Raw genomic sequence first — 25,879 nt, 5'->3', positions numbered from 1 at the left:
TCCACAGAGATGATAACATAAAAAACTGACGGGAACAGAGAATCAAGATGAAATACAACTATTTATTACTTGAGACAGTAAGAAAAGGTAAGGGCGAAGCAGACTATGATTATAAATGTATTTCTCCATTTAATTAATAATTTAAATTAAGTTTTAATTAAATATGTTATTTTTAATTTTAAATATGTCAGTTTCAAATGTATAAAGGACTGTCATTAATTTTTTATTTAATTTCCAGAACTGTCGGCGTGCACATCACGTTCTGGACACGAAATCTCGAAGAGAAAAACAGCAAAGCAGTTGTACGAGCCCCAGTGTAGTGTGATCAAGTGCGATGTTAAGTTCTGTCAGATTACTCACTGTTTCGTTAAGCCACTTTTTCGTCATCAGTTTTAACATTAATTTTAACATTAACAGCTAAAGCAATTTTTTTCAAGAAATAAACGGAACATGACGGTCAGTCCCACGAATTTATATTTTTCATATTTGTTTGCAGTAAATATTAATTCTTAATTATAATTTTTATAAGGATTGCTCCAAGATTGTACAGGCAAAATATATATAATTTTATTTGAATATTAATCGTAATAGCAATTATTCTTTACTTAGTAAAATATGCAGGTTATTTCTGTGTATTTGACTAGATATTCTGTGTAAATTATAAAAGAGAAGGCACTGACTAAGAGGTATGATGAATTGAACTGATTAAAGGCGACGAAAAAAGAAAAAAAAAGACAATGAACTACACGGCGTAGCGTTACATTTACAGTAACACAAATATATTTCATTTTTATTTGAAAACAACAAACGCATCTGTAGAGATCGCGGCACAATCTTCATGATCGCAAAACGCATACATTACAAGTGTATGTGTGTATGTGCGCGTTGGACACTCCACGTTCCGTTCAACACACTCGCGCGAACGTGTCAATTGTTTAATAAACTATGAGCCCCTCTGACTTGTCTACAAAAACAAGTGGCAAAATGTACGCACGAGATGTCCACGTAGAATTTAGGTAAGAAGTTTAAAAATAATGATATTCATTGCTCTTGACGAGTGTAGGTGAGATTTTTAAATCTTCATAGATCCAATTTTTATCAGATAATTAAATGGCAAATATGTTTGGTCTAGTGGATATTTCAAATACGATTTAAAAGCCATAAATAAATTCAACTGAAATTAATAATAAGTTAATTAGTTTATTACAAAATAATTGATAAATTTTTACTATTCATATAAAGAACGCCTTGGTGCTTTGTTGGATGGAACAGTTGATGAATTAAAAAGCTCACCCTTATGCTCGTAGGCCGTAACACGATAAGACAAACACTAAATTTCCGAAGACATCATTAACTTGCTAGTAATATACCCTTCTTAAATAAATTACAATAGTACAAATAATATTTTATGATATTTTGGCTGTTAAAAAAGTTAGGACAAATCTCTTCTGCGAAAGCTCATTTTAACTTGCCTCTTGACTCCGCAAATTTTTATACATTATTAGTTTCTTAATTAAATTAATAAAAAAAAACTGTTCGATTAATGTGCATCTCTATCTTTTCATCGGTTTGTAGATCTCGACTTTCACTTGAACATATCCGTAACATTTCCGCAGAATTCCATATATTACATTCGGCTAGATTAAATAAGTCTACTGGGTTTGCTTCTCGCCGGTTAAGTCATCGCGTTATCACGTCTTCGTTTTTGACAGTGAACGTGAGCCGCTATCAGACCCTAATGTTTACATGAGCTAAATACAATTACAATATAATTAATCTCAATTCTCAGTGGCCAAGTCGCTGGGACTCTAATTTGATATAATAATTTTTTCTAGGTACTCCACTACTGGTTTTTTCCTCCCCTCGGAGGGGTTTGTATAAATCCTGCTAAAATTACGCCGCTCGTCCTCGGCATTGCCGGGTGACCGTAGACCAAAACGTATATATATGTTACATACTTCCGCAATCAAGTCTCTGTTTTTATATTTAACAAATCTTCTGTTGTTAATAAGTAGCGCGTTACTTTACTTTATTAATGAGCTCGAAGTTTTTCTAATGAGTGGCGTATATGATTTTTTATATACGAGAATGAGATGAGTACATGAGTATGCATTAATTTTAATAGTGACAATACCTCGCTAGCGTTATTTTTGCGTGATAAGTATAGAAGTCTACTGCATTTGGTTGGCCACTCGTCTCTACAATTTAAACTTATCGCAAAACCGTATCAAATACATTTCAAGAAATGTATAAAAAATCGGAAAAAGAAACCGACGTGCCAAACATTTCTAATATTAAATTAAAAATAAATTTAATATATATTGTAAATATATAATAAATTTAATATATATTGTTAAATTAAAATTTAACGATTCAAACTTGGAACAATCTGGTAATAATTTTAGCGCAAAGTTAATTGACATTGTAACTGCACCAATTTATATCGAATGCTTAATTCTTGGACAGGATTTCCTTTCGTATAACTTTCCAAATATAGTATAACCATATTATAACAATTTTATAACAATATTATAATATTTATAATAATATAGACATGGAAAAGAGCACGCCAGATTCTTTTAAAGTCGTCTTAGATAAAAAATATTCTAAAAAGAGAAGAGCAAACGAGGATGATTCTGAATTCGTTGAAAATTCATTGACAGCCGTTCTTGTTGTTAAAAAAAACATTACTTTCAATCTTTCGGAAGTAAATCGTTATCGACAAATCTGTCCGCTCTATAAAAAAGATCTTACAACTACTTGTCTCTATTTGTTTAAATTCAAGAACTGTTTCATTTGAGGCCTGTACATTTGGCGTATCGTCGGCGTTAACAATGTTTCTTGGATTTGTCAGTTTTTTTACGTATGTGCATTAGTTAAATTATCGTCGAATATTTTCTCGCAATTAAATATCCACATTATTAAAAGTAGTTTTAACGATGGATAAATTGTCGTATAGTTTGTGCTCACAATTTCCTTGCAATTAATTTAAAACAAAACCTCCTATCGTAATATGTGTGTGTATATATATAATTTGTAGACAAAAATATTTCTATTAGCTTAACAACAATCAAGATAGGGATAATTAATAATGGTGGTAGAAAAAAAGTACAAGTAAACGTGAAATATTTCTAAAATAGCCACGTAAAATAGACATCTAAATTGCACGAATAATTACAGACGTGTGCTTCAACAACTATCAACATCGAATTCCGACGATATTGATTGCGAGCGATAAATTTAATAATTACCTCAAGCCTCCATGTTTCAACGGTTAAGCACACAACGACATATTATTCGTTGAAAAACAAAGTTTAGAGACAAATTTATTCTTGCAGGGTAGTTTTGTTAAAAAAAAAAAAAGACCTATCGACGAGACACGTAATTACAAATGTATTATAAAAGAATTGCTAACATTGATAAAAAAAATTACAGCTATTTAAATCGATTAACAAAAATAAAGTTTATGAATATTTATAACAAATTAATTTTTATTCAAGAGAAAAATATGATTCGATAAATTATCTAAATTCAAAACGACAGAATCGTTATTATTTTCATTTAACACGCGCGTTTCTTCTGTTTTCTCACTAAAGAGAACGTTAATTGCGCTCGAAATTTGCGCTTGTTGCGCTTAATCAAGTAATTAATCATCATTAATCACTCTTTTCATCATTAATTAATTTTCTGGCACCTCAAATGTGTCGCGCCTTTAATCTGATCGAGTGTTAGATACGCGAGAATCTCGATAAATATCCGCATCTTTCGCACGTCAATTTTCTCATCAAGTCTTGGGACGAACTTTAACCTGGAATCGAGCATAAATTTCGTTTACACCTACGAAATCTTCTTCGATTCACTAATAAACGCCGCTTTCGAGGAGCATTCGGCAGAGCAGAGCAGAGCAGAGCAGAGCCGAGCCGATAATCTCTCGTCGCGAGAAATCGTTCCAATCAGAATTCAAATCTTGGCGAGGGCGAGGTTTACTCGTTAGACATGAGCTGCACGCTGTCGTCGGATGATCGATGAAGTCGTCGAACTTCTGACAAAGAGCGAATCGGCGTCGGATGCAGCAGCGAAAAGGGATGAGAGTGCCGATCTGAAAAAATAGATGTTGAATTAATTTAATTAATTAATTTTGAATTTATCGAGCCGGGTAAATGCGCAATTTAAAATATTATAATTTATTGATATTATTATATATCATATTTAACCTTTGATAAAATTTATATTAATTTGTAGAAATTGTCGCTTGCGTTTTGTGGCTATCGTACGTAATCTTATCGATCGGATTTTATCAGTAGAGTAGAAATTAGTCGAGCGCTCTCAGGTACCTTAATTTAATCGGGTTAAAAGTGGAAAGAGGCAATACACATATATACGTGATAAGGAGAAGGAGAAAAAGAGATATCGCGCGTGTCTAGAGTCTAAGTGCAATGTCAAGGCTGGAGGTAAAGTGTCTCTCGTGAATGGATCGATTTGTTGAAGCTACGATCTATATTTTCACAATATCGCCTCGGCGTAATTTCCTCAGAACACGCAAAGAATTTCACCTGCCTCGTCGATTCGATTAAACAATGTCTCATTTTCGTATATATTTTCTAACGTGTATATGACAAGAATTCTACAATCTAAATATCTTTGTTACCAAACTCTTATTTCTAATATTAATCAACACACACGTGTTGACACATTATTTCGGTATAAAATACAATTGGTTTCTAATTTATAATATTTTATAAACGTACAGATAATTTTTTTAACAAGACAATTAATTTTAATTAAAAGAAAACACCTAACAGCGAGCGTCTATCGGGTTTCAGTCAACCAATTTAGATCACGGCTCTGTAAGTAATTTTTTTAAGTGAACGATGGGTCTTAAACACCCTCGTTGAAAGTCTCACCCCTTATGTCGGTCGACGTCTCGCTTCTGGAGAGCTCGTGGTCGTTATCGCGATGCGAAGACGTTTTCAACGGGCTCTTGACCGTGTCGTTTCTACCCCCGGGGGTGCCTTCGTCCTGATTAGGGAACTGAAAGGCCGTGGAATTGGGCCACGATGCCGGAGGTGGACTGCGTACCAGATGTTCATGTACTTGCGCGAGGGTGAGCGGATCTGCGTCGCCGTACTCCTGAAAATGTCCATCCATTCTTTAGATCTCATTTTACACGCGCTTAGAAAACGTAACTTTCTTTCAAAGACGAGCATACTAAGTGTCGGTGAAAGAGCTTCTCTCTCTCTCTCTCTCTCTCTCTCTCTCTTTCTTTTTTCTCTCTTCCTTTCGGCACTTGTTTTCAAGAAAGCTCGCTGGCAATTCTTTTTCCATTTTTACGTTCAACTTAACTTTATTCACGAAAGCTAGTTGAATAAAATAATTTCTGCTTATTTAAATTTTTTAACGATACGAAAATTATCTTTTTCACCGAGTAACAAAGAAATATAAGAGGCAAGCTAATTTTTATTACAATACTATTATTATAATAATTTATTGTACATTTCCTATGTGCAGATATAAATTCCCAATGTTTTATTAAGTTGATGAAAGTAGAATAAAAGAGCTCACCTGCGACATTAGAATCGCATCGTCGGACTCGGACTCCTCGATCGATTCCACGAGGCTCTCTCGACTTGCTAATACCTGCATAATTACAGAAAATTTACGTACAATTACGCCAATATTACAAAGCAAAATCGAGTATATCAAGTATTATCAAGAACATAAAATATAATCATTGATTAAAATTAAAAAATATAAAAAGGAGCAAATGAATAAAAGAATAAACAAGTAACTCAGCGATTCATAAATTGTTCAAGATTTAGAAATCACGTAAGAGTTGAAGGAAATAATTTTTTTTTTCTTTTTTATAGGCATAAAAACCTGGAGAAAGGGATTGTCCTGACGGCTAAGCCTGAGTGCTTCCATGTCCTGGTCGATGTTGCGCGTTCTTCCGGGCGTCAGGGTCAGAATCGAGTGCGAGGGTGACGGCTGGCAGGAAACCACCACGTCCACCGCTGTCACGCTCAAGGTCGATGGAATTCGCGACATGGCGCTGTCACTTTCCGTACCACCCCGGCGACAGGCGTTCGTAATAATTGCTGCAAGCAAGCTGCGCTATCGATCACGTGCACGGACTCGTGTACAAGTTTGCTTTCATCAACTCGGCATAAAGTGTCGTTCCCTTAATCAGCGTATGCAATTACAATTCTCCGCCCGAGTCTTTGTTACGCACTATAATCGAGCAAAACGATCCGCATTGCTCTGTCACAGCGCGCAATTTATTAATTATTATTATAGACGTTCATTCCGTTGATCACATCCGGAGGAGTACGATACTTAAACTTTCGCTGGCTTTAAAACCACGTAATGCAAATTCCGCGGCTGTTTCAATTAATTTCTTAAATTTTATTTCAATCAACAATGCCTAATCCCGTTAATGTTTTGTATTTTCGAGGAGTCTTTCTCTCCAAGAAGGTTTGTTTAACACGAATTTTAATCCAGTTTTTTTTTTTTTTTTTTTTTTTTTTTAACGTAAAAGGCGAAAGAAAGAAAAAGTGCACGTTGGTATCGTTTGCGTTGAATTCTAATTAAAAACCAAATTAAACAACGCAACGGTTAATTGGTTAATTAGTTAATTAGTAAGAGAAGAGAAAGGTTTCCACGTCGTTTAAAAACTGTAAAAAGGACGTCTTACCTGGAGTCTCTACTCTAGGCGCGCGTTCCATCTCTTCGTCCTCGTTAATCTTCATCCCTATCGTCAGCTTCCGGGATCTGAACAGACTCGTTAAGAAGGCTGCACCCTTGCGTCTCACCCGGTCATACTTGTGCGCGTACCCGGACGACACGTGTATCATAATTCGTCTGCAAAAAACATGGTCCAGGTTACAAGGTTACAAGGTTCGTAATAAAAAAAACAAAAAAAAACGTTGACGGGGAAAAAGCGAGGGATCAATTTGCAGGAGTTGCTGAATGAAGGGTGAATTTCCCGCAGTCGGGCTTTTCCGACTTGAGCAACGACTCAACGCAGGTTGACGCGATAATTGATAATGCCAGGAACGTCGTTGACGACGATAAGATGAAATAGATGGAGTAGACGTGTCAACTTACGGCACTTTCACTTTCAGCCCATCAATCGCGCACTAAGGGTCCCTACGACCTCGGGGTCGGTCCCGGGAGCTTCTCGACCGACAGGCACGAGATTAAGGATCAATTGCGCGCCGGAAACTCGCGGCATGAGATGACCGTCACGACGAACTCTCCAACTCTTTGGGAAGTCCTGATAGAGTTGGAATTTTTTGCCGAATTAAACGAGCTGAAAATTGCGGCCCGGAGAACAGCGTACTATCAACTGCATTTGCGGAAGGGTGTGCACCTACTCCTGAGCAAGAGTTCGCGCAGCTGCAGCTGTTGAAGGGTGAACAGAGCTTGCGCAAAAGGGGGTAAGAAGTGGCGACGAGGAAGGTGGAAGCAACAGTCCTTGGAACAAAACGAAACAATATTTTTTCCTTCCGTCTAATGGACATTTTCAAGATACTTAATTAACCCCAGACGTTGCTACTTGAAAGAAGAAATTGCGGGAGAATAGATAAAACGTGGACCTCGCAAGACTCAAGTTTCAACTCTAAACACTCCCGCGAGCTTGTAACTTTGCGATTTTAATATTTATCTAGCTCGAGTTGAAATCGATTAAATGTTAATTGGAGTGAAGCCTTTAATGATATTATTATTATTATTATTATTAATGTAAAAGGCTGTTTTTCAATTTATATTCAATTTATTGAACTTAAAATTGCTCTATCGCTTAGTGCAGCATTTAAAATTTAAATATAAGTTGTTGATTTTTTTGTAAATAAAAAAAAATAAAAAAGTTAAAACGGTGCTAAATATGAAAAATTAATTTTTAGAGTCCTCGAGACAGCGCATCACGCGGAGTGGCTGAAGAAGGCGAGTAGTTTTCCAGGAGTACGGTCACGTTCGATCGATTGCACGAGACTCCATTATACAAGAGGTGGCTACGATATCCCAGTCTAGCACAATGCGATCGAAAAACTAACAAAAGTAAAATAAAGGGAAACTTAATTTAACGAAGAAGACAAAAAAATTGTGACCTGCTCGGCGCTCTTCATCCTTTACCTTCAAGCAATTAAGACGTAATCAAGGATTAACTTGACCGAAGCAATCAACAGCAGCAACGTTTTCTTCTTTAATATTAACAAATTTAAAGTTACTTCCACCTTCGACGTTTTGAAGAAACTTGCCGTTATTTTAACTACACTTTTCCACTTTTTAATTTTAAGCAAAAGCTAAACACAGCGCGGATCAAGCTCGCAGGAAAGTTTTAACTAAAGTAAAGCAGCCTTGGAATATAAAAGTTGGCAGCGAGGTCTTTTTGTGTATTTCAACTTTTGTTTGTTTCACCTAACGGACAACACTCCAAGGTTCAAGAATAAAATTCAAGAGTCGTCTGGAGAAATCGGACTCGTGCTACAGAAAATTCTTCATATAACAATTTTACGTCTCTAAATAACGAAAACAGTTGGCTGATAAAAACATGCGACCGGGTTCTCCAGAACTGTCTGCAGATTTCGGAGACACTCGCGCGACTTCTCACTTTCGATCAGAATTTACCATTTCACGCTCGTTCCAGGGCGTAAAAATCGCAATAACTGCTGACCCCATGCTGCAGGGCGAGGAAAATATTAAAAGAGGAAAAAAAAAAAAAAAAAGGCGAAGATGGATCGGCACCCGATACGCGTCGCGTTTCTCGACTCGAAGGATCCTCCGCCGGATTACCTGAAGGCTCGCGCACCTTGCAGCAAGCCATCCTCGCGTCGCGACGCCACCGACGCAAGGGTGCGGCGAAAGGGTCCGGCCGGCACGCCGGCCCAACCCCCGGAAAATCAAAGGAAGCCGGCTTATCGCGATGCGCGCGCGCACGCACGTACTTTGAAACGTTGAATATAATTCATTCAACTTCTATTTATCTGTATTTTAAGTTGTTTTCAACAATATTTTAAAAAATAATAATTAATTTATTATTCATAGGACAATAATGTAGGATGTAATACGAAGGGTGGATTCACTTTTTTTTTTTTTTCCTCCAATTATCGTGATTAGTATGTGTTGACTAATTAAACTGTAAATTACGAGTAATTAATGCGATTGTATAAAAGCTATCATTAACTCGGACCTTCGTATCTAGGCTCGTGTCCGAAAAGGACTATTAAAGGATTTAAGAATGGAGAAAAGGCTTGAGGTAGATATGCCGATTTATTCAAATCATTTGCCTACCTGAAAATTTCGCCGAGTTTGCAACATTAATGTCTCGTAAATTAATATGATTTAATTACGTTTTTTAAATCAACGCACATTTTATGCGTAAAAATAGCATTCGTACGGAATTAATTCGCCGTAAGTAGTCTTTCTCCAGATTTTCTTTGCCTTTCTAAGCCTTTCAAACGTTTCGCGTTAAATCAACGTATGAGTTTTGTCAAAGAAAAAATTGTCGATATAAAATATACTTAATTACGTTAAAAATGTGAAAATGGAAAAGGTTTTTAAATTAAAAGAAATTTCTTAATATCAACAGATTCCTGCTAGGAATTATATCATGAGTGTTCTACGATAATACGTAAAATTAATTATGTTTTAAATCTGGGGAAAAATGTGATTTATTGGCGAAGCAATGGTGTACGAGTGCCTCGTGTGCCGCGCAATACTCATTAAAATATTCCTTCAGCAAAAACGTCTTGAAAGAAAAATTATAAAACAAAGGTAGCCGGCGAAACGGCACCTCGTAAGTACGAATAACAAAAGCCACCTATTGAAACTACTCTTTTCTCTGTGAGAAAATTTCTCCTGCCTGATGAATTAGCACTTTCGTTTGCTTGATAAACCGGGGATAATGCGCCCACAGACGATACGATTCGTTTTCGTATACTTACAGTAAATAATCAGCATCACTCGATAACAATAATAAGGAATAATTATAATAATCATCATCGTGTCATTACTTTTCGTTAACGATATGTTAGCCTAATTCGTATAAACACAGTGACATCGAAACATCGTTTATATTATGTGTAGAAATTAATTCATATTTATGTATATAACATACATATATATATATATATATATATATATATATATATATATATATATATAAAACATTTGCAAAAAAAATCACAGTTACTTAAAACACCTTACATTCCTCTTTCTGTTTTTTCCCCAAGTGTTCTCTCTCTCTCTCTCTCTCTCTCTCTCTCTCTCTCTCTCTCTCATTCCGTTTCTTTCTCATACGCACATCTTATCTTTCATACCTATTTATAGACGTCGTATCGCAGAAATAATCATCCGCTTTCGATTATTAAATTAAAAGTTAAAGAAAAAAAGACTGTTGTAACAGTTTTGTGCAGGACTCGTTCTGCATAGTTTCCCACCAAACTTATTAGCTTCCTCCAAGTATCAACTATTAAAAGAATTATTAATTTTCTAATACAATTACAACATTCTAACAGATTTGCAGTTTAATTAAGAATATTCCACTGTCAATCAACATATTGTGATATCTCTTGTAATAATTCCTGATTAGTTTAAAATGTCTATTGCAAATTCCAAGATTATCTAAAAATGTCTCTCAAGAGAAAATCTGTAACTCCGATGCTACGAAAGAGGAATAAACAAATCAGTCGGCAACGACTTCGATTACACGTGGAAATATTTTCGTGGAAGAAAATCGTGTCGAGGCAGTGGAACAACATCGATGTAACAATCAGAATTTCTTAAGTACTATTTGCGATTTCGCAATGTTTTTGCTACCTTTAAATTAGAACAAGACGTCTAAATTTATAAATAATCAATTTCTTTTTTTTATAGAATAATTAATAACATCGAATATAATCTGGATAATACCACCAGCTAATATCGACATGTAAGTTCCAAAGTTGTGAATCAAGTTAAAACTTAGCGACCTCCTAATGCTTCAATAATTCTCATGCAACTAAAACTTATTAAAAGTTTTATTTATCAAAGTTATAAAAACTATCTCTCGTTAATTTCTTTTTTACTTGTTAGCTATGTAAGAAAGTTTTCTATCGTCTCATGTATCTCACTTCAGGAGAAAGAAACGTATATACTTTTAGTTAATTAGTTTTCAGGAATCAAAATTTGCCCAAGCTATTGTAAACCTGCTTTACAATTACCGTTGTTCAAATATCAAACAATCGATTGTTTTAATTACACGGCAGTGTTGGCACAAAGCGTAAACATTGGCTGTCTTTGTTGGAGAAAAAAACAATAATTTACACCTAAATACACGCAATCCCTAAGCACACGCAAATCAAGTCCTTTAGTTCAGCTAACTCTACGACTTGAAACCCTATGGCGCCCATCGGAAATAATAATTGATAATTTTCATGCACTTAATCCCTCAAATACTAATCGCTGCTCTTTTCAAGAGTTTCGAAAAACAAATTCAAAATTATCATCACCCTAGATCAAAATTAAAAATTAAAGATATACAGAGAGATATATATATATATATATATATATATATATATATATATATATATATATATATATATATATAAATACATGATTCTTACTTTTTATGTACATATCAAATCTGAAAAATATATCGCATATAAGAAACGCACATTTTTATATACACATAATTAATGGTAATAATGTGCAGTCTGAAATAGTCATTTTGGGAGATTAATCATCAATGAAAGAATAAACCTCACAGTAAATACTTGTGAAATACCTAGAATAAGATTTTTACGCGCTACTGTCCGTTTGGTAAGTTGAGGACAGAAAAGCCAGTGACGATGGCAGTAAACGTTCGCGATTCAATTTACCAAAAGTCTGTCGACCGCGCTGGTATCGATTGTTTTTGCCGCAAGAGAACGAAAATATATGTTTAACGCGATTTCAAATATTTCAATCACAAGATTCTGGTTTTTTTTTACAGCTAAAAAATTATGATTCTAATTGATCGTCAACGTCATTAACGCTTCGTTATATGATTAAAACACGATAGGGTATTCCAGTCCAATTTGCGTTAAAAAATATTGATTGAAATTAATATATAGCGGCACGACTGGCTCTAAGCGATTGATTGCGAAACAGATAACTGATGAAATGACATTGATCAGTAATTATTTCATTAATGCTAATAAGTATGTACAAAATTTCATATATTACATCACGTTCTGATTCCGTCGTCAATCCAAACGCTCGCGGAAAGTCATTGTTGTCCGTATATGTAACGTAAGAGTGTTATCTCCTCGGACTTGGTCATTAGTAGAAATAATTATCGTAATAAAGAAGCGTACGTTAAAATCGTTAAAATACGGGAATTTGAAAGATCAAAATCTGCTTTAAATATAAAACAATTGTGAATAAATTTGAAGAAAAATAATTAAAAATTCTCAAAATTTCTAAAGATCCAAACAATTGTTTTATGAAAAGTTTGTATCGATGAGAAAAATTTGAAAATTTTAATTATATAGGTCGACGTCAAACGTGCAATATGAATATGTCGTTATCCATATTACACGTTTAATGCCAATCTGTTACCTCAATATTTTTTTTTTTTTCTTGCCTTGAGCGCTTCAATCTTTATGCCGACGAATGCTCGTTAATATAGGAATGGTGGCGGAGAGCTTTCCTTAGGAAAGAACATTAACTTCGCGTGGCGAACCGCAGACATTCAATACACTGCTGGTTGAATTAGGCGTAGTTTGACTTCGAGCCTCACTTTGGGCTTGCCGTATCGCTTCCTTGTACGGGCCACGTTTTTTCTTATTGTATCGCGTCTGAAATCAAATTCACAATTACCTAATCAAGTTTTAACAATTTTTACCTTATTAACATGAAATAATCAAAGTAAACTCTAAACTTTGCTGTCTCGTATCTATATTTTATCTTTTAAAACAATCTATATATTTTGTTAATTTTTATTCGTTACCATTATTTGGACATGCATACCTTAAAAGTTTCCAGAAAAGGACTTAATTGATCACAGGACATCAATGAACTCGTCGACGATCCGTACCAAGCTACGTGAGCCTGAGGACCTGATGAGGTACCGTCTTCCTTACAAGACACTGTGATACTTAGCACCTGCACATAAATATAATTTTATAATAATTGTATATAATAAAATAACAATGCTCGTTGGAACTTGACCATGCATTAAGTTTGTACAAACGGATTTCTTTAAACGTACCTTACCAGGCCACCAGGGAAAGCCATGAATTTTACCCCATACGACGTCACCCACATCCATTCGCCTACCATTAGTTGTATGACAATGAGCGACGGGAGTGGCAGCTAGACGCATGACGAGAGGATGCGACTGATGGGGTGGAAAATCTGGCGCGGTTTCCACTTCCGGCTCGTGTTCGCTCAACTCATCGCTGCTCCCACCAGAGCTTTTGCAACCGGAGGATGCGTTGCTCACGGGATAATCACAACGCGCGTACGCATTCGTGTTTAGCCTCTTCAGAGATATCGATAACTTTTGTTTCAGGCACTGTTCCTTGATGGCTCTGTAAGATTCGCCGCCGCCCGGTAATACATTCCAATTCTGCTGCTGCTGCTGCTGCTGTTGTTGCGGCTGTTCTTGTTCCTGCTGCTGCTGCTGCTGCTGCTGCTCTTGTTGTTGCTGCTGTGACGATTCTACGGAATCCAAACTAGACTGTTCAGATTGTGATTGTTCCTGCTGCTGTTGATTTTTATGCTTCCTGCCTTCTTTGTGCTTCTTTTTATGCTTCACTTTGTGTTTCCGGCGATGATATGAGAATGGATCATACGTGGGATTATATCTAAAAAATCAAAAAGTCAATTTTTTTAAAATAAAAAAAAGCGTACCATAAAATGTTTAGCTGTGTAGATTATATATTATTTAGATTTACATATATATTTTACTGATGTAGTTTTACCTCGGCGATCCATTACAAGGTGATCTCGCTGGTGATACTCCGCCCAGCATCTTTCTTCTAGCTTCTTTTTTGGCTTTCTTTAGGGCTCGTTTCGCCGCCTTCGCACTGGCGTCCTTCACCACACCGCCTTGTTTTTGAGGATCCACTTGTTCTTGCCCGTCCTCTTCGCCCTCGTAATCGTCGCCAAAAGACCTGGGGAGTTCCAGAGGATCTTTTTCTTGCTGGGCGTCATCGGCGTCATCCGTTTCTTGCTCGTATGCGTCAGGATCCTGAGGTTTCGCGGGTATTTTGAGAACAGTCCCTTCGCCCTGCGCGCCAAACGAGATCTTGATCACCGGCGTGGTTTTGGCGGTTCTCGTAGGATCTTCAAACACCGATTCGTCCCAAAGGTCCTCCATCGAACCTACTGAGCGCTTCTTCCTCGGCACTCTGCCAGTTCTCAGTCTCATTGTCGAATCCGCGGCCGCGAAAGTCTTCTTCTCCTCCTCTTCAGGAACCTTTGCGCTCTCGACCGACGAACTGCTAAGTCTCCTCGGTGTGGCACAATAAGCCGTAGAGGGATTATTATCACAATCGACAGTAGACTCCACCTGTTCCTGTGACGATGTCAGTACATTTCTCAAGGACGTCTCTTCATTTTTGACAGGCCAATGTGAAGTTTGCGCGCTCTCTGCGACTTTTATCTTGTCTAAAATACAAAATTAAATTAAATTAATTAAAAGGTTATAAAGAACTAAATTTTTATTTTGTTGCTTCGTGTTATAATTAAATAAAAAAAACTTGAAACACGATTTAAACGACATAAAAAGTATAATTCTAAAAAATTGAACTTTGATTTCATTTATGTAACAGGTTTTAATTTAAACTACTGTGTAATTAATGTAATATATGCTCTCTAGGTTCCAACGTAAAAACGTGCGATAACAAAACGTTAGATCTCAGTGTCCGTATTATAATTTTTTCTTTTCTCCGGTTTTAACCTTATTTATTTCCGATTCAACGCTATGGTTTATCATCTCCTAGCGACAGTATTAAAAAAAATCATGTTTGACGTAAACCCGTTTCTACTATCTTTTCTAGTAATTTATAAATTAATAATATAATTTATAAATTAACATCAAGAGAAATTTTGTGTAAAAGCACACCAGATAATTGAACGGATCCCTGCATTGCGCTATTGATCTCATTGGGCTGCAATCTCGACAATTTTGGGATCAATGATGCTCCCAGCTTCGACGAATTGGCACTCGGACTCGTCTTTGTCGCTTGATTGCAGACTACGCTTACTGTTTGGCATTCCGACAGCAGGGTTCGTTGCGTTTTCTGTGGTTGCTGGTTACAACGTCGGTCGCTTCTTCTCGTGGATCCCGAAATCAGCTAAAATAAAAAAGGAAAAAAATTTATCTTTCCGTACAATAATAATAATAATAATAATAATAATAATAATAATAATAATAATAATAATAATAATAATAAAAAACTACTAAATTCTAAAATTTCCAGTTGATACGTATAAACGGAAAAATCTGTGTAAACAATCCCAAGTAATATTCACCTGCTGTGACTGATGTTGCTGCTGCGCATCCTCGTGCTTCCGTTTTCTACTAACGTCGACATTCTCACTATTCTCGTTGCAAATTGACCGACACTTGCTGCAGAGCACCTGACGAGGCCTTAATCTCACTGTAGGCCTCGCGTTCTTGTATCTAGCGGGCGGATTGATATTTCTGCGGAGATCAACCTTGGCAACGACGGCGGGCGTCGACGACGACGACGACGACGACAGCGCATTTCTCTTATCCTGAAAGTAGCTAAAGCGCGCCGCGATCGTTGCCAGTTTGTCGCCATCAGGATCTGACACCGGTTCAGGTGGCTGAACACCGCAGGGAAGGCCCCTACAAAAACACAATTGAAAACTAGATAAGTAACGATGATCCCAAAAATAAAATAAAATAGAATAAAATCAAATTAATAGGCGACAATACTTTTTCAAAATTCCAACGTCATTATATTGTATTTTTAGGAATAAGACACTTTAGGACTTGTTTCACACGTCACTCCTCATTTCGGATCGCGTCTTGCACAGTTTAAATCGATATCTAAGCTAACTGCTCCGAGAGCAATAATGACACCTCATTAATAATTTCATCGTTTCGAATCTTATCATTGTCGAACATCTTATTAAGACGCCGAGAACTCGACGTTGGAACGTGCTACCTTAAAGCTAAGAATCTGCCGAGACTCTTCGACTACTTGATTACGTTCCTATTTTTGTATAAAACAGCGGATCCATTTCCAATCGTTCGCCTTACATAAACGCGAATCAATAAGTAGGTAACACAAGAAAATGAAACAAGTTTCTTTGTGATCCCTTGGAAGAAAAGACTTTTGTCGAAAGCGATACAATACTTGACTCGACTTGAAATCTACGCTTCGTCAAGTACATTTCGAATTCGCTTCCTCCGACTAGAAAGAAGCCTTTAGGTTTGATCAACGCACGGATTGGCACCGTCGAAGAAAATGACAAATGGTTCCTCGTTTCTTGAAACTCGCAATTCGCCGAGCTCTCTAAATTCTCTGCAACTTTGGGATTAACTTTCCTACGTGTGGCGCAAACAAGCTGGAGCGTCGTTGCTCAATTTTCGACGTTAAATGAGAGTGATCGAAAGAAGATTGGGCAATGCTTTCGAGTGTAATGCTTGGTCGGTTTCCCGTATACCGACAACGCGGCCGTGTCATGGTATTGATTCGAGAGAGGCGCGTACAATGAGCGACAGCCGCCTCTCTGACGGTATATCCATTAATATTTTCCAAGCCCTGATACGAGGCGGACCCTCAGAATTCCGATTCGAGCCCCCCTTACGGGCGAAGGGAAGAAAAACGCTCGGGCGGGAATATCGGAAATCACCACGACGTGAAATGATTATGATGGAACTGATAGATCGGGGAGGACTCGTTCAATTTCCAACGATTTAATCTCATGTTGGAAACTTTGCTAATCCTAAAACTACTTGTTGTTTTCTTGGGATTCGGAAATTTGTCGCGCTTGCTTTATCTAATCTCTGAGTTCAGCCTAATTTACATTTTTAAAACCTCGACCCGGCAGCGAGTCCGATCGAACTCCCGTTAATCTTCGATCCGTCGCAATTAGATAACAATTTGTTTTTACCGTCGCTCGCAATTATCTCATTAAAAACAACTGTAACAACAACCACCGGCTCGTTTTTTAAGTTTAATAAGGTAGACGTTAAGGTTAACGTGTCGGTATACTGTCGGCCGTTCCTCCGCTTTGCGTCCACGCACACATTCGCAGTTTCGACCCGCAAATGATGGCGTTCTCAGAGACGTCGACGATATTCCCTTTGTTCCTGACGAACACGAGACTACTATATTGAAGGTTCTCAACCTTGGATCAGTCGCACAGCTGGGAAAGCATTTTCGCTCGATGCCGGGACACAGATCAATAAGCGCCATTTCCCGGACTAATAAACTCGCGTCATTGGATTGTTACCTATTATTAATTCCGTCAACGTCATCTCCAACCAAACTTTCCTCAACATGGATTCATTTGAGGCACGCGATTTTACACAAAAACTCCACTTACGCAAAGTCGACTTGAAAAGAAAAAAAGAAAATGTTTACTTAATCAAGATGAAATAAAAATCTCAATGTGTGTACTTGAAATAAATATCAGGAGTCCCAGCGTTTCCAGAAATTCGCTGCGATATCGATCAAGCTTGATATCGATTTCTTTTAGAAAAGGTAAAGAAGCAAAATTAATTTCTTTAAAGTTACAGATTAAAAAGTTTGATCTTCGATAAGCGTAATACTTAATAATCTTCTGCTTCTCTTTATGTGTAGCTCGCTGAAAGATTGTACAGTAGGGAATATAATGTAACACGCGTAGCGGGAAAAATATGGGAACCTCTGTCGCACCATACCGTCGTGCACAACGTGACACAAGCCAGGCTTGGTTGGTCGGTGGCCCCGACTGCAGGGCCGCAACCAGGAAACCGTCTCTGGATCATTTATCTCCTCTTATCTAACTTAATTCAGTTTAATTGTACAAAATTGACTTGTTCAGCAATATAATTATATATCCAGTACACATAATTACACGACTGCGACATAACGAGCGTAAAACGTTAGTTGAACGTTAGATAAAAAGGCATTAAGATGTTTGATGGTATTATTATCTCAAGTACGATACTATATCGATCAAAAGTAAAATAACATCATTTGTTATTGCATTAATAATATTAAAGCTAACAAAAAAAAAAAAAAAACATGAGCGGACAACGGTAACGATTTTTATATGAAACAGCAGAAAAATTCAAATTTCTTCAAGTCCATCCAAGTTACGGCAGCTCAGAGTTTTATTTAATAAGAGATAAATGATCCTCGTGATCCTCTGCTTGCAGCCCTGCTGGGCACGGTTGTGCAATTGCAACGTGAAACGACCATTGGCCGCCCGGCTTGAACAAGAAAACCCAGGGTGCGGGGTAAGAAACCGGGTAACAGCTGTTCGGGCACAGCGACGAGCTGGACACTCTCGCGGGGCGGTGAGCCCCGGCTGTTCTCCCCGAGAAAAATACCCTGAGAAAAAAGACAACTGCTTAGAGACCGAGCAAAACCAGCGATTGCGCGAATGAAATTGCTCCTCGGATAACCGGGGGGGAGAGAGAGAGAGAGAGGACCATTAGAAGAGTAACAAGTCCCAGAGGCGATTGACATCGATCTCGCGATTGGAACTAGAGCGCGATTTCAAAATCGTCGAAATTGCACCCTGGATCCCGAAGTAGAATCGAACAAATTGGATAATTGGGGCAAAATGTGTTCGCCCACCGCGCTCTGAGAAAAATATAGTTTGTTCCTCTCGAGTTTGATCCATAATTTTACGATATTTCTAACGAAAAAAAAAAAAATGCTTGCCTCAACTATGATGGTGATAAACTAAATGATGGTTCATGACCAACGTGTCATAAAACTTATAGTTGAGAGCTAAACTTTTCCCTCGGTGCAAATAATCGCAATTTACCGAACCGATTTAATATTCACTTTAATTATAGTTTGTATAACTTAATTACGACACCTAGGAAAGTGAACTGATTCGATGGTAAAATTCAATTCGCGTCGTAATGCCATATAATCGAGCGCGATAAGCCAACGGCGGCTTTATGGCGGAACAACTTTAATAACGGAATTTATTAAACTGATTAATCGACGTATAAACTCGGCGGTTATAACGTCTGTAAGTAAATTTAGTTTAAACTTTCCCACGCATTATTAGCTGTACGTCAAGCCCCCCTTCGCAAGTTTGTGAATTAACTCGAGTGTCTGTAACAACAATGGTCAACTAGTGTAACGACTGCTTAGTTGATTTCCCAATAATCGAAATGACTGCGTTACGTCGTAGGTGCCGTTTGCTATGCGAGACTGTGACTCATCACCAAGTCTTTTTAACATACACTGGGTGGCATGAAACTTTTGATACCCCAGTCCATCGCACATGATCGGCATACAGTTTGAACGAGAAAAATTTCGCCACCAGTTATTTATCGTCCACGCACGTTTCCGCTAATTCCAGATAAACTTGAAGCTCGACTTATAAAGTAAGGGTAATTTAATTAGCGGTCTAATTCTAACGTTATCGCGCCAAGATAACTCCCAATAATTGACGTCTTCCCTTTAATTATCGTGGAAAAGAGATATTTCATAAGCTGGATCGCTAAGCGTGCACCGAAGGAAAAATTGAGCTTAAACTATAATTTTGTGATGAAACAATTCTTTTAGCGAGAAATACGATCGACGCAACCACTTTTTTTCATCACAATGCTTAAGAGTCAGCTATATTTCTTCGTTACAAGTATTCTAAGATTATAGTTGAGGGCAAAGTACCCCTCCCCTCCCCTCCCCTCCCCTCCCCTCCCTCCAATGTTACACAGAGAGAAAAGTTTGGTTTCGACTTTAATTTTATAATAAAATAACTGTTTTAACCAGAAATACAATTGACTCGACTGTTTCCACCGGTGTAGTGGTCGAGTCAGCTGCATTTATTCGTTAAAAATATTATAAAGTTATGATCGAGGTCAAAACTAGCTATGTCTTTCTCTCAGAGTAGCATCAAAAGAAGACGCGCTTTCCTATTCAAGTACAGATAAGTTATCAAAATTATCGGAGCTTTCGGCGTTCGTACCTATTTGCGTCTCAGAGGAAATGGAATATTTCGTGCCAAGTTCGTGTGCTTGCTATCGTGGCTATCGTGGATGGAAGCCGACGAGCGTCGGATCGTTGCCTTTGCAACTTTTGCGACAACTTAATTCCGTAAATCGTGTGATAATTACTATCTTGAATCCTAACCGTTACTTCACCAATATTCTAAGCCACAAAAGAAACACTGAGTTATGGAAACCTAAAACAATTTTTTTAATTAAAATTTTAAAAACCTTTTTTTTCTTTTTTTTCAAACATTCCTAATAAAATATTCTTCATCTTCAATGTATTTTAATTTCTAAAACAAGAAATTCCAAAGACTCTTTTAATAGAATCTCTTGAGCTTAAAAAAAATAATATAATCTTTGCATCATCCTCTGATTTAGTAAAACTTTTTGAAAAGATCGTCACTCTAGGATTTTATAAATGTACATTTATTCTGCAATAGAAATCTTCCTTCTTCGCGATTTCTACTTTGTTTCGTCAATGAAATATGCAGCTAGATTCAAAAAAGAGGTCCTTGGATTCCGAGAATGCTACGCGAGAAAGTCGTCTGGATTTCTATGTGACCGTTCAATTTTATCAATTATATAATAGTCTTTGGGAATTTCATGTTTCAGGTTCCAAAATTTTTAATACGTTACACAAAATTAAATTTAACCCCTTAAAAAAATGTAATCTAACATTTTTAAACTTTTTTTTTTTTTTTTTTTTTTTTTTAAATTAATAATTGTAATTTTGAAGAAACGAGTTAATTAATATTCAAGTATTTATAACTTTAAGCATCTTGAGGCATCCGAGACCGCCTACGTTGACGAAATAACAATCACAGAGTGGCACAAAAGAGCCAGTCATTAATATCCGGTTTGACAATCAATTGTCATCTTGCTGCTTTGCAGCACGAATCTGCGAGCAGCGCCGAGAGGATTTTTATAAATCAACAAGTTACCGAACACTTTGTTTCTTGAACTTTCGACCGTTGGCTGCTTCTCGAGGATCGCCGAACATCTCGAGAAATCTCACAATCAGTCGAACGGACCATAAAAGGACTTAGTCATCAACGTTTCTATTAAACATTCCATTACATATTCGTCATTCCGCAGGCAAACGGTAGCTCGGGACCGACTAATTTCCGAAGATATATATATCGTTTTTAGGTCTCGAATAAAACGCAATGCGAAAAATCCTGCAAAAATGAATCAAAATTTAGTGCGACGCGAACACCTTTTTCCTCGAAAAGCCTGAACTCGGTGAACCCGAGGATCGCCAAATTAATGGCTAATCCTCGAGCTGGACACGAACATTTGGCTTCGGTGACAAAGCCCGCGTGAAAGACTGCTCTCTTCTGTGGGATTAGATTTACAATCAGAGGACGGCCAGGGAGACGAATGTATAGTTTCGACGATAGAAAGAACAAAGGTTCTCTGCGAGCGAAATATAAAGAAAAGAAAAGAAAAGAAAAGCAAAGGTACAATCGCAATGTGAAATCTATCGTCTCTTTCTCGCCTTCCATCTCACCCTCTCGTTTCTCACTTACCTCTTAGTGGCGTCGAGGAGTGCACCTTGGAAGCACTTGGCGCCATGGACGAAAGATACCACGAGGATGTCGGGCAGGGCGGATTCGACGGTCACGAGGATCTTGTTGCCCGTGGTGAGCGCGGATGGGGCCTCCGCCTCCGCCGCCGCGGCCGCGGCCGCCATCTTGCCTCGAATTTAGAGTTATTGCGAGCGAGCGGGCGAGTGAGCTGGTGGTGCGTGGCCGCGGTGTGGCCCTCGCCGCTTCGCTCCGCTGCGACCGCGCCGACCGAGAGGAGCGCGAGCGGCTCGTCTCGTGCCGCCGTCGTGGCCGTCGTCTCTCGTGCGCCGCGCCGCGACGCGTCCGCCCCTTGTTTTCTTCTTCCTCTGCGCCTCGGTCCTCTCGCTCGCTCACCCGCGAGCGCTCCGTCCGAACCGGATGACGGTTGAGATGTGATTGTGTGCGAAGACCATGAAAAGTCTAGGACTAAGAAGTCCCTGATGATCGGACCCGGACGCGAAAACCGCGACGTAATTTATCACCCAATCGGACGCTTTTACATCAATCGCCATCTGTTGGCGAACGTCCGTTCTGTAAAAGAGACAGGGTGGAACTGGTGGGAGTAACGGTAAAAAAAAGTGCAGGTAAACATGCATCCTAACCTGCGCTAAATTTTTTATGGTTATCTGGAGCAGTGACAATAGGAACATGTGCTTCCCAATCAGTTTTAGCTTTTGTTTTTAACTAATGTAACAAATTGTTTTCAGTGGGCTAACAATTAGAAAGAATTGGAAATAATTAGAAAACTGATATAATGAGTGACACAAACTCTACACAAGTATTAACTCCCAGCGTTGTAGAGAGCGAAAAAAATCCGTATGCATATCTTGAAAGAGATGATTTCACTTCTGAGAAGTACAAGATAGAAGTGCGTGGTTTACCAAAGTATTACGGCATTGGGGAATTCAAGAAGCTACTTAACGAGAAACTCGACTTACAGTCGTGCAAGGTAAAGCCACCTAGAAAAGGTAGTAGCTGGCTTTATGTCTGCTTTAGAAATGAAGAATGCCGTCAGAAAGCAATAACCACTATAAATGGAACTGTGTGGAAGAATAGTAAACTCACTGCACAGGTATGTTGATATATTTTCCAACTTTTTATTTGATTGAATTAATTTTTACCATTTTACCATTTTTAGGCAGCCAAACCAGCTCCAGACCCCTTTGTGAAGAGGAGATTAGAAGAAAAATCTAGCAACAAACGCTTCAAGACTGACGTCGAGGAACCAAACTGTTCTCTCATGGATAGAATAAAATTTATTACTACTCCTTTGTGGAACATGCCATATCCTGATCAAGTAAGGAATTTTTTTTATTATACCTTTGTCAAAAGATATGTAATCTCTGTTATACATTTCTAGCTTCAACTCAAACAGAAAGAGATGAAATCTATTTTGACAAAAATTGGTCAACAAATGCTTGCTGAAAGGAAAATGCTGACAGAATGGCTATATTCTCAAAAAAAGTTGTACGATGGATTGCCATGCAAACTGCTGAATATACTTTCTGCCGATGTTACCGAGGCATATAGAAACAAATGCGAATTTACAGTTGGTAATTGTTTCAACATTTGTACAAGAATATAAAAATTCGGCCAAGTTTAATTTATATTCTTCTTTTGTGATATAGGTAAAGACAGTGAACAGAACAATATTATGATTGGGTTTAGATTATCAACTTACGCATCGGGTTCTACCGCAGTTGGACCTGTCGACGACCTCTGTCACATTCCAGAAAATATGAAAATTGCTGTAAAGGTTAATTTCAGTTTTAATTTCTTTAGAAGTAGATGTGGCAGAGTTGGAAATAGGATTAAAAAATTTAAATGTGTTTCAGATACTAGAAACGTTTATACGCGAATCAAACTTGGAACCTTTTAATCCAGTTGATCATACTGGATATTGGAGACAAGTTACTGCTCGAACCACTCGTGCCAATCATTTGATGTTGATAGTAGGAATACACCCTCAAGATTTAAGTAGGGACAAATTAGACAAGATAAAATTACAATTAAAAATATTTTTTGAAACCGGAAAAGGTGCCGATGCTCATGTAACTTCGTTGTATTTTCAAACGTTGACTAAGAAGTAAGTATATTATACGAAAAAAAATAACAAATATATATATTTTTTTTATTTACATAATTTAACTTTTCAGATGTATAGGCGGTGAAAGTAGCGATACTTTATATCATATTAGTGGAACAGAATATATAGAAGAGACATTACTTGGAATGAAATTCCAAATATCGCCTCAAGCATTTTTTCAAGTTAATACATTAGGAGCAGAAGTCTTGTACAAGGCGGCGATCGATCTCGCCGAACCCACAATGGATACAGCGCTACTCGATGTGTGCTGCGGTACTGGAACCATAGGACTCTGCTTTTCGAAGGTATAATTAATTGCTATAAATTTCTAAAAGAAACATACTATTGTAAATGTAACGTTTATTGTTGCAGCATTGTGGTGAAGTGCTAGGAATAGAAGTTATTCCCGACGCTGTAAAAGATGCAAAGAAAAATGCTATCAAAAATAATATTAGCAATTGCGAATTTTTTGTTGGAAAAGCAGAGGACATTTTATTGCCTGTCCTTTATAGGACAACAAAGTCTAATGTTACTGCTATTGTTGATCCCCCACGAGCTGGTTTACGTAAGTTATTATATGCAAATAACATGTATGTACACTGAAAAGCAGATATGGCATTTGCTGCGACGAGCGGCGACGGCGGCTGGCGTACGTGACTTTCCCCTCTCTCGGCCACCGAGTGTGGGGAGATGTAGTACGCCGCGTTCCCTCACCGTCCTCGGTGACCGCTGCTCCACGACATATTTACATGCGCGCTTCGTGTGAGATTCGACGCACATCACGCCAAGATCACGTACGCTAGCCGCCGTCGTAGCACCACGAATGCCATTTCTGACGGTGAGTGTACATATCAATGTTATAAAAAAATATTCTCTCACCTGTTTTTTTTTTTGTTTTTTTTAGATCAAAAGGCTCTAATGACATTGCGCAAGTCGACAAAAGTGAACAAGTTGGTGTACATATCATGTGATCCTCGTGCTGCCATGAGAAATTTACTCGATTTAGCACGACCTAAATCTAAGCAATATTTAGGCGACCCATTGGTACCGGTAAAAGCTATAGCAGTAGACATGTTTCCTCATACTAGACATTGTGAATTAATATTGTGCCTTGAAAGGTTATCAAAAACGATGAAATGAAACAAAACGTACGATTCAAGATAAGAAACAGTAATTTAATCATGCGTTTATATAGATGATTGAGAAATTAAAAGTAAAAATAATTAATATAATATAATATGTCAGTTGATTCCCATTACTACCTCAAATTTCAGTCTGCGACCCCGTCACCACAAATCGAGTCGACTGAGGTAGTGATGGTAGCCAACTAACGCAAAGTCAGACATATTAATACATTACATTACATTTAGAATTGTATAACACACACACACACACACACACACACTCACGCACATCTGTAGTTTGTTCCCGAAAATGATTAAATGTAAATTTTCTTTAACGTAGAAGAATCAAGATTAAAAATAACGTACGCGTTCTGTAATGTTTAGTTTCTTTAGAAATATAGAAATGTAGAAAAAAAAAAAAAAAGAAAAAAACAAAAACTAATAATGATTGTCCATCTACTTGAGTAATGTAATTTATATTTGAATAATTATTTTATTTAATATAATAATATATATTAACATAGTTTAAATAGAACTTTAAATATTTTTATATGCGAAATTATTTTACATATTTGATTAAATTTCGCTTAAATGATTTAATGTATAGTCTTTAAATAGTAATATTATCAAGAGGCAATTGCATAATATTGGGATCTCATATATGACTTTACAGGAATCGCCAATTCGTGGCAGATGCCAAGTCCCGCATTATGAGTGATTTAATTAATGTAATGGTTTTTAATGCTAGAATATTGTTTTAAAAGTAGTATAACAGTAAAAAAATAGAGTCAAGACATCCGTATTATCTAGATGTAGATGTTGCAGCAACTCGACTTTTATGGAATTTATATTACAGAGAGAGAGAATGTTTATTTATATTGTTTTCAATTAAATAAAAGTTTTCATTATGTTCCAGTTCTAAACAGCATTACGCAAT

The 25,879-nt window shown here is 37.4% G+C and overlaps 3 protein-coding genes across 9 annotated transcripts; 1 reads left to right on the top strand and 2 right to left on the bottom strand.

Moving 5' to 3' along the window:
• Positions 1–743: 743 nt before the first annotated feature.
• On the bottom strand, positions 744–12,742 carry LOC139108572 (uncharacterized). 5 transcript variants are annotated; one of them, XM_070666976.1, is made up of 6 exons: positions 12,602–12,742; positions 6,692–6,858; positions 5,878–6,095; positions 5,563–5,637; positions 4,905–5,130; positions 744–4,099 (listed from the first exon to the last, which is right to left on the bottom strand). In XM_070666976.1, exons 2-6 carry the CDS (start codon positions 6,849–6,851, stop codon positions 3,984–3,986), a joined length of 795 nt encoding a protein of 264 aa, XP_070523077.1. In that variant the 5' UTR covers positions 6,852–6,858; positions 12,602–12,742; the 3' UTR covers positions 744–3,983. The 5 variants fall into 5 exon arrangements, with proteins under 5 accessions (XP_070523077.1, XP_070523076.1, XP_070523075.1 ...); XM_070666975.1 differs by lacking the exon at positions 12,602–12,742 and adding an exon at positions 8,791–8,988; XM_070666974.1 differs by lacking the exon at positions 12,602–12,742 and adding an exon at positions 7,105–8,732.
• Positions 9,249–21,975, bottom strand: LOC139108570 (PWWP domain-containing protein 2B). Its single transcript, XM_070666970.1, has 7 exons — positions 21,694–21,975; positions 15,499–15,838; positions 15,089–15,320; positions 13,944–14,631; positions 13,229–13,826; positions 12,988–13,122; positions 9,249–12,815 (listed from the first exon to the last, which is right to left on the bottom strand). The coding sequence occupies exons 1-7, from the start codon at positions 21,855–21,857 to the stop codon at positions 12,669–12,671; spliced, it is 2,304 nt and encodes a 767-aa protein (XP_070523071.1). The 5' UTR covers positions 21,858–21,975; the 3' UTR covers positions 9,249–12,668.
• A 367-nt stretch (positions 21,976–22,342) lies between these two features.
• On the top strand, positions 22,343–25,870 carry LOC139108571 (tRNA (uracil-5-)-methyltransferase homolog A). 3 transcript variants are annotated; one of them, XM_070666972.1, is made up of 8 exons: positions 22,343–22,804; positions 22,871–23,029; positions 23,093–23,285; positions 23,361–23,488; positions 23,568–23,818; positions 23,889–24,123; positions 24,191–24,383; positions 24,723–25,870. In XM_070666972.1, the coding sequence occupies exons 1-8, from the start codon at positions 22,487–22,489 to the stop codon at positions 24,956–24,958; spliced, it is 1,713 nt and encodes a 570-aa protein (XP_070523073.1). In that variant the 5' UTR covers positions 22,343–22,486; the 3' UTR covers positions 24,959–25,870. The 3 variants fall into 3 exon arrangements, with proteins under 3 accessions (XP_070523073.1, XP_070523074.1, XP_070523072.1); XM_070666973.1 differs by having other exon boundaries at positions 22,344–22,808; positions 22,875–23,029; positions 23,108–23,285; XM_070666971.1 differs by having other exon boundaries at positions 22,344–22,808; positions 22,875–23,029.
• The last annotated feature ends 9 nt before the right edge of the window (positions 25,871–25,879 follow it).

The sequence above is a fragment of the Cardiocondyla obscurior genome, linkage group LG15 (assembly GCF_019399895.1).
Source record: "Cardiocondyla obscurior isolate alpha-2009 linkage group LG15, Cobs3.1, whole genome shotgun sequence".
Classification (NCBI taxonomy): Eukaryota; Metazoa; Arthropoda; class Insecta; order Hymenoptera; family Formicidae; genus Cardiocondyla; species Cardiocondyla obscurior.
Note: the sequence above shows the minus strand (reverse complement) of the source record. Positions and strands in the feature narration are given on the sequence as shown.

Coding starts and splice junctions, on each gene's coding strand:
- LOC139108571 (XM_070666972.1), top strand. CDS start 22,487: ATGAGTGACACAAACTCTACACAAGTATTAACTCCCAGCGTTGTAGAG. Junction 23,030..23,092: donor ACATGCCATATCCTGATCAA/GTAAGGAATTTT, acceptor ATACATTTCTAG/CTTCAACTCAAACAGAAAGA. Junction 24,384..24,722: donor TCCCCCACGAGCTGGTTTAC/GTAAGTTATTAT, acceptor TGTTTTTTTTAG/ATCAAAAGGCTCTAATGACA.
- LOC139108570 (XM_070666970.1), bottom strand. CDS start 21,857: ATGGCGGCCGCGGCCGCGGCGGCGGAGGCGGAGGCCCCATCCGCGCTC. Junction 14,632..15,088: donor GGGATCCGTTCAATTATCTG/GTGTGCTTTTAC, acceptor TTTGTATTTTAG/ACAAGATAAAAGTCGCAGAG. Junction 13,827..13,943: donor CCTTGTAATGGATCGCCGAG/GTAAAACTACAT, acceptor TTGATTTTTTAG/ATATAATCCCACGTATGATC.
- LOC139108572 (XM_070666976.1), bottom strand. CDS start 6,851: ATGATACACGTGTCGTCCGGGTACGCGCACAAGTATGACCGGGTGAGA. Junction 6,096..6,691: donor GCCTAGAGTAGAGACTCCAG/GTAAGACGTCCT, acceptor GCTTGCTTGCAG/CAATTATTACGAACGCCTGT. Junction 4,100..4,904: donor GACGTCGACCGACATAAGGG/GTGAGACTTTCA, acceptor CTATTTTTTCAG/ATCGGCACTCTCATCCCTTT.